General features: G+C 47.1%; 1 protein-coding gene across 2 annotated transcripts in view; it reads left to right on the top strand.

Annotated features, from left to right (window-relative positions):
• KRAS (KRAS proto-oncogene, GTPase) overlaps positions 1-11,371 on the top strand; it is a 49,139-nt gene extending 37,768 nt beyond the window's left edge. For both annotated transcript variants that reach the window (XM_048499541.1, XM_048499542.1), the window contains exon 5: positions 9,646-11,371. In XM_048499541.1, the coding sequence (XP_048355498.1) occupies positions 9,646-9,804 (159 nt within the window). In that variant the 3' untranslated portion in view covers positions 9,805-11,371. The remainder of the gene's footprint in view (positions 1-9,645) is intronic.
• Positions 11,372-12,791: the final 1,420 nt, after the last annotated feature.

The following is a 12,791-nucleotide window of genomic DNA, read 5'->3' as shown; positions in this document are numbered from 1 at the left end:
AGTACTGCTTGGTTGGAAAAAAGGAATCACTTGATTTTTCTGGGCAATAGAATCATTTTTGCTTTGCTTATCAGTAAATGTTTGATTTTGTGTGTCTCCCCCCGCCTTTGGCAAACATGTTGCAGTTTAAAAGGCTTTTTAAAGAGCTACACCAAACCAGCATGGTTGCAAAAGGAGGGTTTCTTAACATTCATTACTAGCATAGGAAAGAGGTATTTCATCAGGTGCATGGTTTAATTCTTTTAATTGAGCAAAATATATATTCCAGCATGTTTCGACAAAAAAAGGTCTTCTTCATTGGACAAAGAAGGCCTTCTTCATTGGAAATATATTAGATTTCCTCTTTGGCTTACAGCCAGTGGTGGGATCCAAAAATTTTAGTAACGGTTCCCATGGTGGTGGGATTTAAACTGTGGCGTAGTGCCAATGGGGCTGGGCGGGGCACGACGGGGTGTGGCCAGGCATTCCTGGGGCGGGGCATTCCTGGGCGGGGCTGTGGCAAGGACGCAGCCGCTGCACTGGTCCTTGGGCGGGAAACGAATGCACGCAGGCGCAGGCTGCCACGCACGCCGGTTCACCTCCTGCTAGACTGCTTCAAGTTCTGTGCGCTACTGCCGAGAGGAGGGCTGTAACTAATGCAGAAATCACGTGGCAAAATCACCAATTAGTAACCCCCTCTCGGCACACACCAATAATTAGTAACCTACTCTCGGGAACCTGTGAGAACCTGCTGGATCCCTCCTCTTCTTACAGCTAAAGGAGTTAGTACTACCACCTGTATTTGTATAGCGCCCTGCTATAGTACAGAGTGGCATTGTCCATTTGTTTCTGGAGAAGAATTCTGAAATACTAGCAGTAAACTGGCACTTTCCACTGTTTTGTATGTGTTTTTTACCCATTCTGTATAAGCCCTGCCCCCTAGCCATGCAATGCATGGCGATTGGCTGGAAAGTGAGTCATGCGTTGCGATTGGCTGGAAGCGAGTTGTAGCCACCACAGCCAGCCTTTTATATGATAGGATCGGCCCTGAAGCAGCATTCTAGCGTGCATCACATCGTCTCAGGCAGGAGAAGTGGGGTTGGGAAGGCTGAACCTGGCCTTTTGGAACAGCAGTGGCGTAGGAGGTTAAGAGCTCATGTATCTATTCTGGAGGATCCGGGTTTGATTCCCAGCTCTGCCACCTGAGCTGTGGAGGCTTATCTGGGGAATTCAGATTAGCCTGTGCACTCCCACACACGCCAGCTGGGTGACCTTGGGCTAGTCACAGCTTCTCGGAGCTCTCTCAGCCCCACCTACCTCACAGGGTGTTTGTTGTGTGGGAGGAAGGGCAAGGAGATTGTCAGCCCCTTTGAGTCTCCTGCAGGAGAGAAAGGGGGGATATAAATCCAAACTCTTCTTCTCTTCTTCTTTTCAGACATAGGTTTGCTACAGCATGAGCCAGAGCGCATGCGCAAATAAAACCTACCATAGAGCAGTCTTGCTCACAGTGACAGACCCCATGCACGTATACTTTATACATGTGTAGGCGTCATACCCACCTTGTGCATTACCTTGGGAGAGCAGGGTTCTGTATGTTCTTATGCCAAATGCACAGGGCATCGGGGAAAACATGCCGGAATCCCTACAGAGTTTAACTTTTGTATTCTGTGCCTGTCGGAATATCTCTTCTTGGGCCTTGGGTGTGAGTGGGATCTTACCTCTCTTATCCCTTTTTGGAATGCCCCCCCCCCCCCCAAACGTGAATTACAATTAAGCATTAAGTTGGTGCCAGTGTTGCTCATGGCGAAAAATGATCAGGATTTGTTGCTGATATACTGCATAACCGGGGTGAAGGCTGGGAGGGGACATGTCCGGTATAGAAAGGAGGAGTTCAACGTTTATTATTGGTGGCAGAGTTTCCCACAGATTCACTGTACAGGTGATGTGCGGTGTGGGGGAGGAGCTTAATTTAATGGGGCCTTCTGTGAATGTTAGTAGATTGACACTGTTGATCTTGTTTATGTGTATCTTTTCATTTTATTACATTTATATTCTGTCCTTCCCGACCAAAGCCAGGATCTTGGGGGGAAGGGGGGGCTGTAAATAAGAATTAAAACATTAAATTCAGTAAAATATAAATTATGCCCCCCAAAATCTAAATCTAAAATACCTGAGATGGCAATCTATTAGTAATGCAAAACCCCGAGCCTAATAAATTATTTCAACCCCTGTCTGGGTCTACTATGATTCCATAAACTAGGAATGCACAAATGTGCAGGATGGAAATTAGGGTGAATTTGGGAGGTCAGCAAGATGAACCATGAGGACTAGTGGATGGCCTCAAGCAAAGACTCAGTGGAACATCTCTGTCTTGCTGGCCCTGATGGAAGTCTGGGCCAAAAAGCTTTCCCGTGTGAAGGGGTAGGGAATCAAACTTGGTTCTCCAGATTAGAGTCTACCTGCTCCTAACCACTAGAGCACGCTGGCTCTCAGAACGGAAGTTTTGTTCCCGCATACCCTTGATCATTGAAGTGTGTGAACAAGTGTATAACTTCTAAATAGATGTGAAGATCAAAGTTAGAGCCCAGATCGTTAAAAAGTTAGCAGGTTTTGCCACAGACCACTGCGAAGCCAACTTCTCCTTCAGCCACTTCTCTGAAAGTCTAGTTCCCGAACTGCAGCGCCAACTATCCCTTCAGCCACTTTCCCGAAAGTCTAGTTCCCAGCTGCAGCTTCCTTCTGCCCAGCAAGACCTCTGTCCACCCTCCTGATTAACAAAATCCAGCTTCAAAGGAGTTGTGTTTTACAATGCAGAGAGTGGAGGATGCTTTTTATACACTCGTGCGAGAAATCCGTCAGTACAGACTGAGAAAACTCAGCAAAGAAGAAAAGACTCCCGGGTGCGTGACAATTAAAAAATGCCTTTTAATGTGACAGGGTAAGTTTGTTTACGTTTAAGAACGAAATAGCGCTTAGCGGGGAGAAAAATCTGATCACCAATACGAATCGAATCGATCTTGAAAACTTTTCTACGATGATTTTGATAATTTCAAAAAATGATTGTTAAGTTCCGGCAAATCTTTTTCATTACCGGCATCCTCCTTTAAGAACATAAAACTCTGAATCTGCTCTTAATGGTAAGAAAAGCTGTGCAATTTACTGAGCGTGCCCCCCATCCCTTGCCACGCCTTGCCGCCATGCCTTGCCTTATACGCGACGCTTACGCATGCCTTACGCAGACGCACGCATTGCCTTGTAGTGGACAAGCAGTGAATGTCATGAAGATCTGTAAGTTGTGACATCTGGTTATGGCGGTGGTGAATTGTCTAGAGCAGGGGTCTGTAATCTGGGGCTCTCCAGATGTTCATGGACTACAATTCCCAGCAGCCCCTGCCAGCATGGGGAGAGCCCCAGGTTGCAGACCCATGATCTAGAGAGCAGCAGTGGCGTAGGAGGTTAAGAGCTCGTGTATCTAATCTGGAGGAACCGGGTTTGATTCTCCGCTCTGCCACCTGAGCTGTGGAGGCTTATCTGGGGAATTAGCCTGAGCACTCCCACACACGCCAGCTGGGTGACCTTGGGCTAGTCACAGCTTCTCGGAGCTCTCTCAGCCCCACCCACCTCACAGGGTGTTTGTTGTGAGTGGGGAAGGGCAAGGAGATTGTCAGCCCCTTTGAGTCTCCTACAGGAGAGAAAGGGGGGATATAAATCCAAACTCCTCCTCCTCCTCCTCCTCCTCCTCCTCCTCCTCCTCCTTCTTCTTCTTCTTCTTCCTCTTCCTCTTCCTCTTCTTCTTCTTCTTTGTTTCTTGATCATGAAAATATGGCCCTCTGTAAAATATAGTGGATTTGGATTCCCCCTATTTCTGTCTTACATTAAATTAAACCTGTGTATTATGTAGTGTTGTCAGGTCCCTCTCACCATCAGTGGGAGATGGGAGTGGGGGGAGGTAGATTTTCCGGATCCAGTTTGGGAATCTTCCCAGAAATGTGGGGATGAAGCCCGGGAAGGATAGGAATTCAAGTGGGGTACAATGCCACAAAACCCGCCCTTCAGAGTCCCCACTTTCTCCGAGGAACTGATTTCTGTACTCTGGAGTGGAACTGATCTCTGTTGTAATTCAAGGGGATCCCCAGGTCACTCTTGGGAGTCTAGCATCCCTAGTACTAGCGACAGTTAACCGTTCACCAGGACTGGTGGGGAAGTTTTTTTACTAATTATTTTAACAGTCCAGGTGCTCGGGAGCAACAGCCGCAGAAGGCCCTTGCTTTCACATCCTGCACGTGAGCTCCCAAAGGCACCTGGTGGGCCACTGCGAGTAGCAGAGAGCTGGACTAGATGGACTCTGGTCTGATCCAGCAGGCTAGTTCTTATGTTCTTATTTTGTCTCCCTGCACTGCTGAAAATCCCTCTGGAGGCAGGGCACAGCTCCAGCAGCATCGTCCCTGCCCGGCCCAAGGCTGTCAGGAGGGCACAGGTAAATTGGAGCTGTCAGGCTGGATCCAGACTTAAGTCCACCACTAGCGGAAAGGAAGGTATAATTTCTGCCAGTTTTCACTTCCTGTCCCAGACTCCCAGTTTCTTCATGGTCTCCTGCCACTGTGAAGTAGCATTTTGGGGGAAACGGCGAGCTGTAGTGGAAGGCAGGGAAGTTCTGTTCAGTTGACGGAAGCGCCCTGTTCACGGAAAACGTAGGCCAGATCCAACTCATGGTGTGGAATAACAAAACCAAGAATGAATTCAAGAATGCACTGATGCAAACATTACCATATTACTCAGGGTTTACTCACAGGGCTTTCTTAGTGGTGGCACCTTGTTTGTGAAAAGCCCTTCCCCTTGAAGCTTCTCCGGTACCTGTATTGCTTTCTTTCACATGCCAGACCGAAAAGTTCTTCACCCAGACTTGCTCTTTCTTTCTTTCTTTCTTTCTTTCTTTCTTTCTTTCTTTCTTTCTTTCTTTCTTTCTTTCTTTCTTTCTTTCTTTCTTTCTTTCTTTCTTTCTTTCTTTCTTTCTTTCTTTCTTTCTTTCTTTCTTTCTTTCTTTCTTTCTTTCTTTCTTTCTTTCTTTCTTTCTTTCTTTCTTTCTTTCTTTCTTTCTTTCTACCACCCTTCCTCGGAAGGCCTAGGGTGGATTACAGAAGCCAATACAACAACACATAACAACAATAAATACTTTAAAACTATGTATAAGGAAAAAAAATCAGCAAGAAGTCTCATAGATTCTTATTCTGATTTAATACACAGCCCCCATCTGCTATTACTATCCCATTATTCAATTTGATATAAACAGGACGCCAGAGGACGGGGTAAACAGAGGGGGGGCGGCTATTTTGATGTCTCACCATCATTGCCTCAAACATATGCCTGGTGGAACAGCTCTGCAGAACTGTGTTAAACCCCACAGGACTCTGGTCTCCCCAAACAGAGCGTTCCACCAGGCAGGGGCCAGAGCTGAAAAGGCCCTGCCGCTGACTAAGGCCAGCTAGATTTCCCCTGGGCCGAGGATCACCAAAAGATTTTCGTTGGCTAATAGCAACAAAAGGGCTGATTTTTTCTAAATTTTTATATTGTACATTCCTCATGAGCCAGCATTAAGATTTTTCCGAATAAACCTCTCTCAGTATGTAGAGTGGGATACAGAAGGAGGAATATCAGGTGACAAGTTTTAGTTCGGTTGTCTGGGTGCAGGTTTGTGGGACTATGTAGAAGGTTTTCTTTAGGTTTTCTTCGTAATCACAGATGGTAGAATCTGACAGTCGGCTTTGAGAACTGCCAGCAAACTATAATTCTTTATGCTTAATACCAAGGCCCTGCTTGAATATTTTGATTTGCTGTCTTAGAAGACCACGTGGGCCTGCGTGATAAAAGTTCATATTGTAAGCCACCTTAAGTCCTGGAAGGTAGAGAGGCGGCTGGTAAACATTTTAAAATAAATGAATGCAAATAAAAACGGAGAGAAGTGGGATGTTGCTCTTGTGGTGTTCACTAGCTTTGGTCCTCAGCTGAATTGGTGCTTTGTCTTGGAGATTTAGAATACAATCGCAAGAAACACGAACACGGGAATAAGGCCCGTTGAATAATATGCAGCTTGCAATATGCTTGCTCAGAGCTGTTTGTTCTTTCCTTTGACCCTGGGATGTAATGCGAACGAGTTTAGGGAACAGAAACCACTTCGATGCTAAGGGGTAAAATTCTCCAGGATCAAATTCAGCCTTGCAAATTCGACCCGTGCAACCCAATTGCACGCGGAATCACGGCAGCCCATGCCTATTGGTTACAGTAGACTTTAATCAGCTATCACTCTGCATAGGACTACAGTTCCAGTCCAACTTGGGGTTGGACTATACCAGGGTTTCTGCTGGTGACAATGAAAGGAGAGGACCCTTCTGCCTCCACACCGCGGCTGTTCTGGGTATTGTGGGACCTGCGTATACAAAAGCCACACGAGAGGAAGGCTTAGAGAAAAGGATAATTGGGCAAAACTGAGTGAAGAATCCGGCTGGATCCAACCCTCCTTCAAACACTAGCTTAGTGTAGAACGCTTAACGAATCGGCAGGCCTATTCGATCCGTTATTTCACATGTACTGCTAAAATATAACATTGCCTAGAGCAGGGGTGTCCAACTCAGGTGCTTCAGATGTTCATGGACTACAATTCCCATCAGTCCCTGCTGGCATGGCCATGATGGGAATTGTAGTCTATGGACATCTGGGAATTGATGGGAATTGTAGTCTATGGACATCTGGGACTGATGGGAATTGTAGTCTATGGACATCTGAAGCACCTGAGTTGAACACCTCTGGCCTAGAGGCAGTGGGAAACCATTAAACGTAGTTTGCCAGTGATGTTGACCTATTTGACAGTTCCTTTCAGCACTGGGGACATGGCCATCTTGTTTGCGAGATGTGTCCGTACGTCCCAGTGTTGGCACTGACAACATTCATGGGACGAGCATTCTCTTGCCTTTGTGGACGCAAGCGAGGACCTTCTGGGTCAGACCAATAGTCTCTCTAGTCCAGCATTCCGTATCATGAGGCGGCCAACCTGCCTCCTTGAAGGGCCAGCAAACAACGAGGCGTTCCTCGTCGTTGCTGAGCAGTGACTCGCGGACCATCCTATCCAAAGTGGTGGCACCCTTTCTGGATTCAACAGTACTAGCATTTATGGCAATATATGCAATAGCTAATATTTTACTTCAGCAAAACATAGTGATTACTACAGAGTTTCAAATAAGACTGTGAGGGAAGGCCTTTTCCGAACAAGTAATGTTAACACGGGTTAACTAATAAAGTAAGAGAAGCTCAAGAAAGCTCAAGCCAATTCAGAATAAAATCAGTTTGAATTCTATTCAGCCAACTGGGGCAAAAATAGTATCAGCCTAGTCAAAATGGCGGTGTGCTCTAACTTTTATAGCATTATAGCAGGTTACATTCAAAATGGCAGAAAAGAATACACCCCAAAATGCCCACATCATCAATCAGTCATACAGAAAGGTGGAGATTTTCCCTTTTCCCAAAACATTTGGGGATGTCTAAGACCCTTATTGGAAGGTGTTGGCACCTGATTCTCTGACGCAAGATGAACTAGAGCCGTTTCTTTTTATCTCTATTGCCTTTTGTTGCCCTTCTTCCTAGTCAAAGAGCCTAAACATTTTCATGTTTCTTTCTTCTGTCTCCTAGAAGAAGGACAAATTCAAGGTATCTAGTCGAGAACAGTGAGACCTTAAAACCGTTGAGTTTGCACATTCTGTATAACTCTGAACAAGGGGCATTCTGCTGGGCTATCAAGCTTGCCTAGTAACAGGAAAAGAATAGATTCTCAAGCCTGCATCTTTACTTTAGTCAGCTACATTATGGTTGCCAACTCCCCTTTACAGAAAGAAAGTAATGGGGGGCAAGAAGAAAACCTTTGCTTTTTCACAGATTATATTCTCCTTATGCCTTCTGCGCCTACAGTAATCTAGAACATCTCCAGAAGGTTTCTGATCTGCTCTCCCTTTACTACATTTGTTCGCACTAGTTCCAAATGTTTAACAGCTGCCATGAGGGGTTAAAAAAATATTTCTTTTGCTTGTTAGTTGAAATGATGCTTGGTTGATTCATTGTTTTATTTAATCAATGCTTCATTGATCCAATCAAACAACACCCCCCCCCCATAGGACAAAAATAAAGAGGTGTGGGGAAATGGCGAGATACGGAGACGCAAAAAATTGGCTCCAAAGGGAAAGTTGGGTGACAGCACAGAGGCGTGGAAAACAGCGGGAAAGATAAAACCTTTTAAAATATGACCGTGCTGTGAGGGAAGCCATCTTGGAAACATTTAATCTGAATACATCACCGTAAAAGTGTTTTCAGAAACCATGGAGAAAATGCCGCTTGGAATGGTTTTTGGAACCAAACAGGGGAAACTTGTGTAGAACTCCTTAGAGAAAAAAATTTGGTACCCTCCTGAAAATGTTGCAAGTATCTGGTGCGGAAAAGGCCGAAGTATAACAGGGCAGAGTGTAACATGCAACGGAAGAGCCAAACATCCGAATTTAGCACAGTTATAGTTGTAAGATAAATCTGGATGAGATTTTTTTAAGTGCCGTGTACGAGTGTGTGAGATAGAGGGAGAGGCGAGTGTGCTCAGTAACTATTTTACTATATCATGGCTACCTTCCACATCGGTTGGAAACTTTTTTGACTTTCAAATGGGCATTCGCTGTGGACGAAACAGCCTCAAGATTCTTCAACTGGCAGGATGCTAAAATGGTTTTGGGATGTGTACCTTTTGAAATGTATCCTGGCCAAAACGAAACTGCAGGAAACACTACGCTGCTGGGAAATTAGTAAATCCAAAGCCAGCAGGCTCTACCTACCTAAGCTCCGCAGAGAGAAAGTACCGTATATACTTGCGTATAAGCCAAGTTTTTAGCCTGTTTAAAGGCTGAGAAAAGCCCCCTAGGCTTATACGCGAGCCACCATTTTCTATCAATCATAAGGAGGCTGGGGGCGGGGCCGGAACAGCCTCCCGGCCTCCGGGAGGCCGCTTGTTGCTGCCCTCCTCCAAGGGTGAATGGGGAACCCCGAGGCACCCTGGCTGGGAGCCTGGCTGGGCTTCCTCAAATCCTGGGAGGCAGAGGGAGCTCCTTATTTGGGCAGTGACATCAGGGGGAGTCACTGCCCAAATAAGGAGCTCCCCATGTCTGCCGGCTGGGTTTGCCAAAGCCCAGCTAGCTGGCAGGCAGAGGGAGCTCCTTATGTGGGCAGTGACTCCCCCTGATGTCACTGCCCAAATAAGGAGCTCCCTCTGCCTCCCGGCTTCCCACCCTCGGCTTATACCCGAGTCAATAAGTTTTCCCAGGTTTGGCCAGTAAAATTAGGTGCCTCGGCTTGTGCATGGGTGGAAACATACTGCGGTATATACGGTAATTTTCCAGAAGGTGGGTCTCGGTCGATGACCGTGTCTGTAAAATGGAACGGATCCCTTTCCCCTTTGAGAACCGACGCAGCGATGATCGCAAAGAATCTTACCTGCTCAAACTCCACAGATAGCCAGCGTGAACCGCGCCACCACAAATGGCCAGTCACGAGCCAGGACTGTTCTCCGTGAGCTATAACAGCATTCGAGTAACGAGTCCAAACGCGTAACTTGGTGTTAAAGATGCTGCCTTTCCTTTGCAGGGCGTCGACGATGCTTTCTACACGTTAGTCCGGGAAATCCGAAAGCACAAAGAAAAGATGAGCAAAGACGGGAAAAAAGAAGAAAAAGAAGTCAAAGACAAGGTGTACAATTATGTAAATTGCCACTCGCTCTTTCTCCTTAAGGTGTACGTCAGTTAGCGTGATTCATATTTTTTTTGTACCGTTAACACTAAATTATCAGCACACACTTTTTTTTTTTAGCGTTACTTAAAAACTTCCTGCTTTCCGAACCCGTCACAGCCTTTCGATCCGGATGCTTGCTTTTCAGCGTTGGCAGAAACCAATCCTCTTAAGTGCCAGTAATCTTCCTTTTCAGTGTGGGTTCTCGGACCCTAGCAACGCCTGTGAAAAACAGCGCCCGGAAACTCTTTTTTTTTTAACAAAAAAAAAATCCAGGGTGCTTTGGCGCATGCGAAACTTGCGAACGTCTTCTCTTCTTCCTCGGAAGTTTGTCACTGTTTCTGTCCTTCATAGGGGCTGGGCTTAGCCACTAGGCAAGACTGCCTGCATGCCTGGGCATTTCTTGGCCGGGAGTGTTGGTGGGGGCACATCAGTTGCAATAGCACGTGGGGATCTCCTCAGGCCCAGGTGCACACATTCCTCAAGGAGCAGGAAGCAACGGACCGTCAGAATAGAACACCTTTCCCTTCCCCTCAAGTTGGGAGGAGTGCCAGTAGCGTCAAAGAAGAGGAGGGATTGCAGAAGAATGGCACATCCCGTTGCTGGGCAGAGGGGTGGGGTCTGGTTCAGCAGACACCGCAGGGAGGATTTTGCACACTCACCGAGCAAATCAGCCGGTGTTGTCTTGTGATCTTTTGGTGTACTTCAGTTATAAGACACCCCGATGAGGCCCAGTGAGCGGTCAAGCATGGGACCTCTTGAGAACGAGCAGGCCGGCTTTTGGGGACCGCGAGAGATAGGGTGACCAACCACCAGGTGGCGCCTGGAGATCTTCCGCTACGGCAGTGGATTTCCAGATGAGCAAGAGAACGGACTGGATGGCATCGCGTCCCGTTGAGGCCTCGCCCACCCCCCAAATCTCCAGGTGTTTGCCAACCTGGACCTGGCAACCTGAGCGAGAGATCTGCAGCAGGCCAGACAAGGAAAAAGATGCCAACCTCTGGTGTGAGCGAGAAGTGCAGGCAAAGAGCTTGTTAGAGCCACATTTGAGGAGGACCAAGGATCCAAAGCCACAGTGGCCGGAGATATAATGGTTGTGGGAAGGGGGCCTTTGAGCTTGGGGAAAGAGTAGAAGGAGAGCTGGCTTGCTAGGCCCTGCTTATCCTCGTGGAGACTCAAAGGGGCTTAAAAACTCTGCTCCCTGTCCCCTCCCCATGACAGACACCCTGTGAGGTAGGTGGGGCTGAGAGAGTTCGGAGAGAACTGTGACTAGGCCAAGGTCACCCAGCAGATGTGAGGGAGCGTGGAAATGAACTTGGTTCGTCAGACGAGAGGCTTAGCGTGACTTCTCAAGCTCCACCGTAGCTGAGGTGGGAAGAGCCCTGGGGTTTCCCCCGTACATTCCTTTTTTCCCTTTTCTTTTAAGGATGACAGTTTGGTTCTGCTGGCGGCAATACTGATTTACCAGAAGCCTTTTAAAAGCCTTCCTACCGTTTTTTGTTCCAAGGCGCCTTTTCTTGTAGCACTTCCAGTCACGTTGAACGAAATGTAAAGAAAAACAAGAGAGTTTTCGTAACAAACGCCCCTCGCCCCCCACCCCCGGCCCACTGTAGTCAGTCAAGGGTACAATTGCTATTTTTTTCTATTAAAAATTAAAAATGCCGCAAAAACAGGTAGGGGGAGGTCAGTAAAAAAGCATATTTTCTCATTTGGTTGGTTCGTTGCGATGAATTTTGTAACCCCGATACGTCTGTGTTTGCAAGAGAAGCTGTCGGGCCTAGAGAGTGCGCTGCGCAGATGTAACTGGATCAATGTATTGTCGAAGGCTTTCATGGCCGTTCAACTGGTTCTGGTGGGTTTTCCGGGCTGTGTGGCCGTGGTCTGGTGGATCTTGTGCCTAATGTTTCGCCTGCATCTGTGGCTGGCATCTTCAGAGGTGTATCACAGAGGGAAGTCTGTGTGTGTAACAGTGTGTAACAGACTTCCCTCTGCGATACCTCTGAAAAGATACCAACTTTGAAGCGCGATCCACCAGACCGGCTCCACCAAACTTCAGGATTGGAAGCTGTGCTGGAAGAAAGCCCCAGTGCAGATCCATTCATTTCAATGGGATGTGCGTGGGAGACATTCATGCCTTTCATTAACCCCTAATGCCAGGCAGCCTCGTAGCTGACGAAGATTCACTCATTCACGGGGTGGAGGTTTTATCCTGAGATTAGAATCTCCTGTTTAACCCAATTTCTTTCTCTTGATTCACTTCGCTGTCCATTACGAGGAGCGCCATTTCATATTTTCACATTTATCTGAGGGCCCTTTTCTGTCTTGTGCCACAGACACATGTTACATGTGAACAAGAGTCTCCCCCTTGGCCCCTTCCACACATGCAGAATAACGCACTTTCAATCCACTTTCACAATTGTTTGCAAGTGGATTTTGCTATTCCGCACATCTGCAAAGTGCACTGAAAGTGTATTGTCGAAGGCTTTCACGGCCGGAATCACTGGGGTGCTGTGTGGTTTCCGGGCTGCATGGCCGTGTTCTAGCAGCGTTCTCTCCTGGCGTTCGCCTGCATCTGTGGCTGGCATCTTCAGGCGAAACTCTGAAGATGCCAGCCACAATCTGGCAGCATCAGGAGAAGCAACGCTCTTACGACCAACCGACCACAACTTTGCCTGAAAATGGATTGAAAGTGCATCATTCTACATGTGCGGAAGGGGCCCGTGTGCACACTCTTTTGAAAACGGTTTGTGCCCTTTAAGGATTTCTCCCCTAATGAAATAGGGCGGGCCACATGAGAGAAGACGGTCCCTTTGGCAGAAGGCTCCAGTCTCGCTGCATTTGTTGTGGCCTTCAGAAGAAATATTTAGCAGGTGAAAAGTCTGCCCTACCTTGTTCAGATTCGTTGCAGGTATAGTGGCAGCCACTGCCTTTTCAAAATACAAATGATGATTGAACAGGAAGGTTTAAGGAATAAGAAAGTCCATAAAACACACACTGGGAGAAAT

Source organism: Sphaerodactylus townsendi, linkage group LG06 (genome assembly GCF_021028975.2).
Source record: "Sphaerodactylus townsendi isolate TG3544 linkage group LG06, MPM_Stown_v2.3, whole genome shotgun sequence".
NCBI lineage: Eukaryota > Metazoa > Chordata > Lepidosauria > Squamata > Sphaerodactylidae > Sphaerodactylus > Sphaerodactylus townsendi.
Note: the sequence above shows the minus strand (reverse complement) of the source record. Positions and strands in the feature narration are given on the sequence as shown.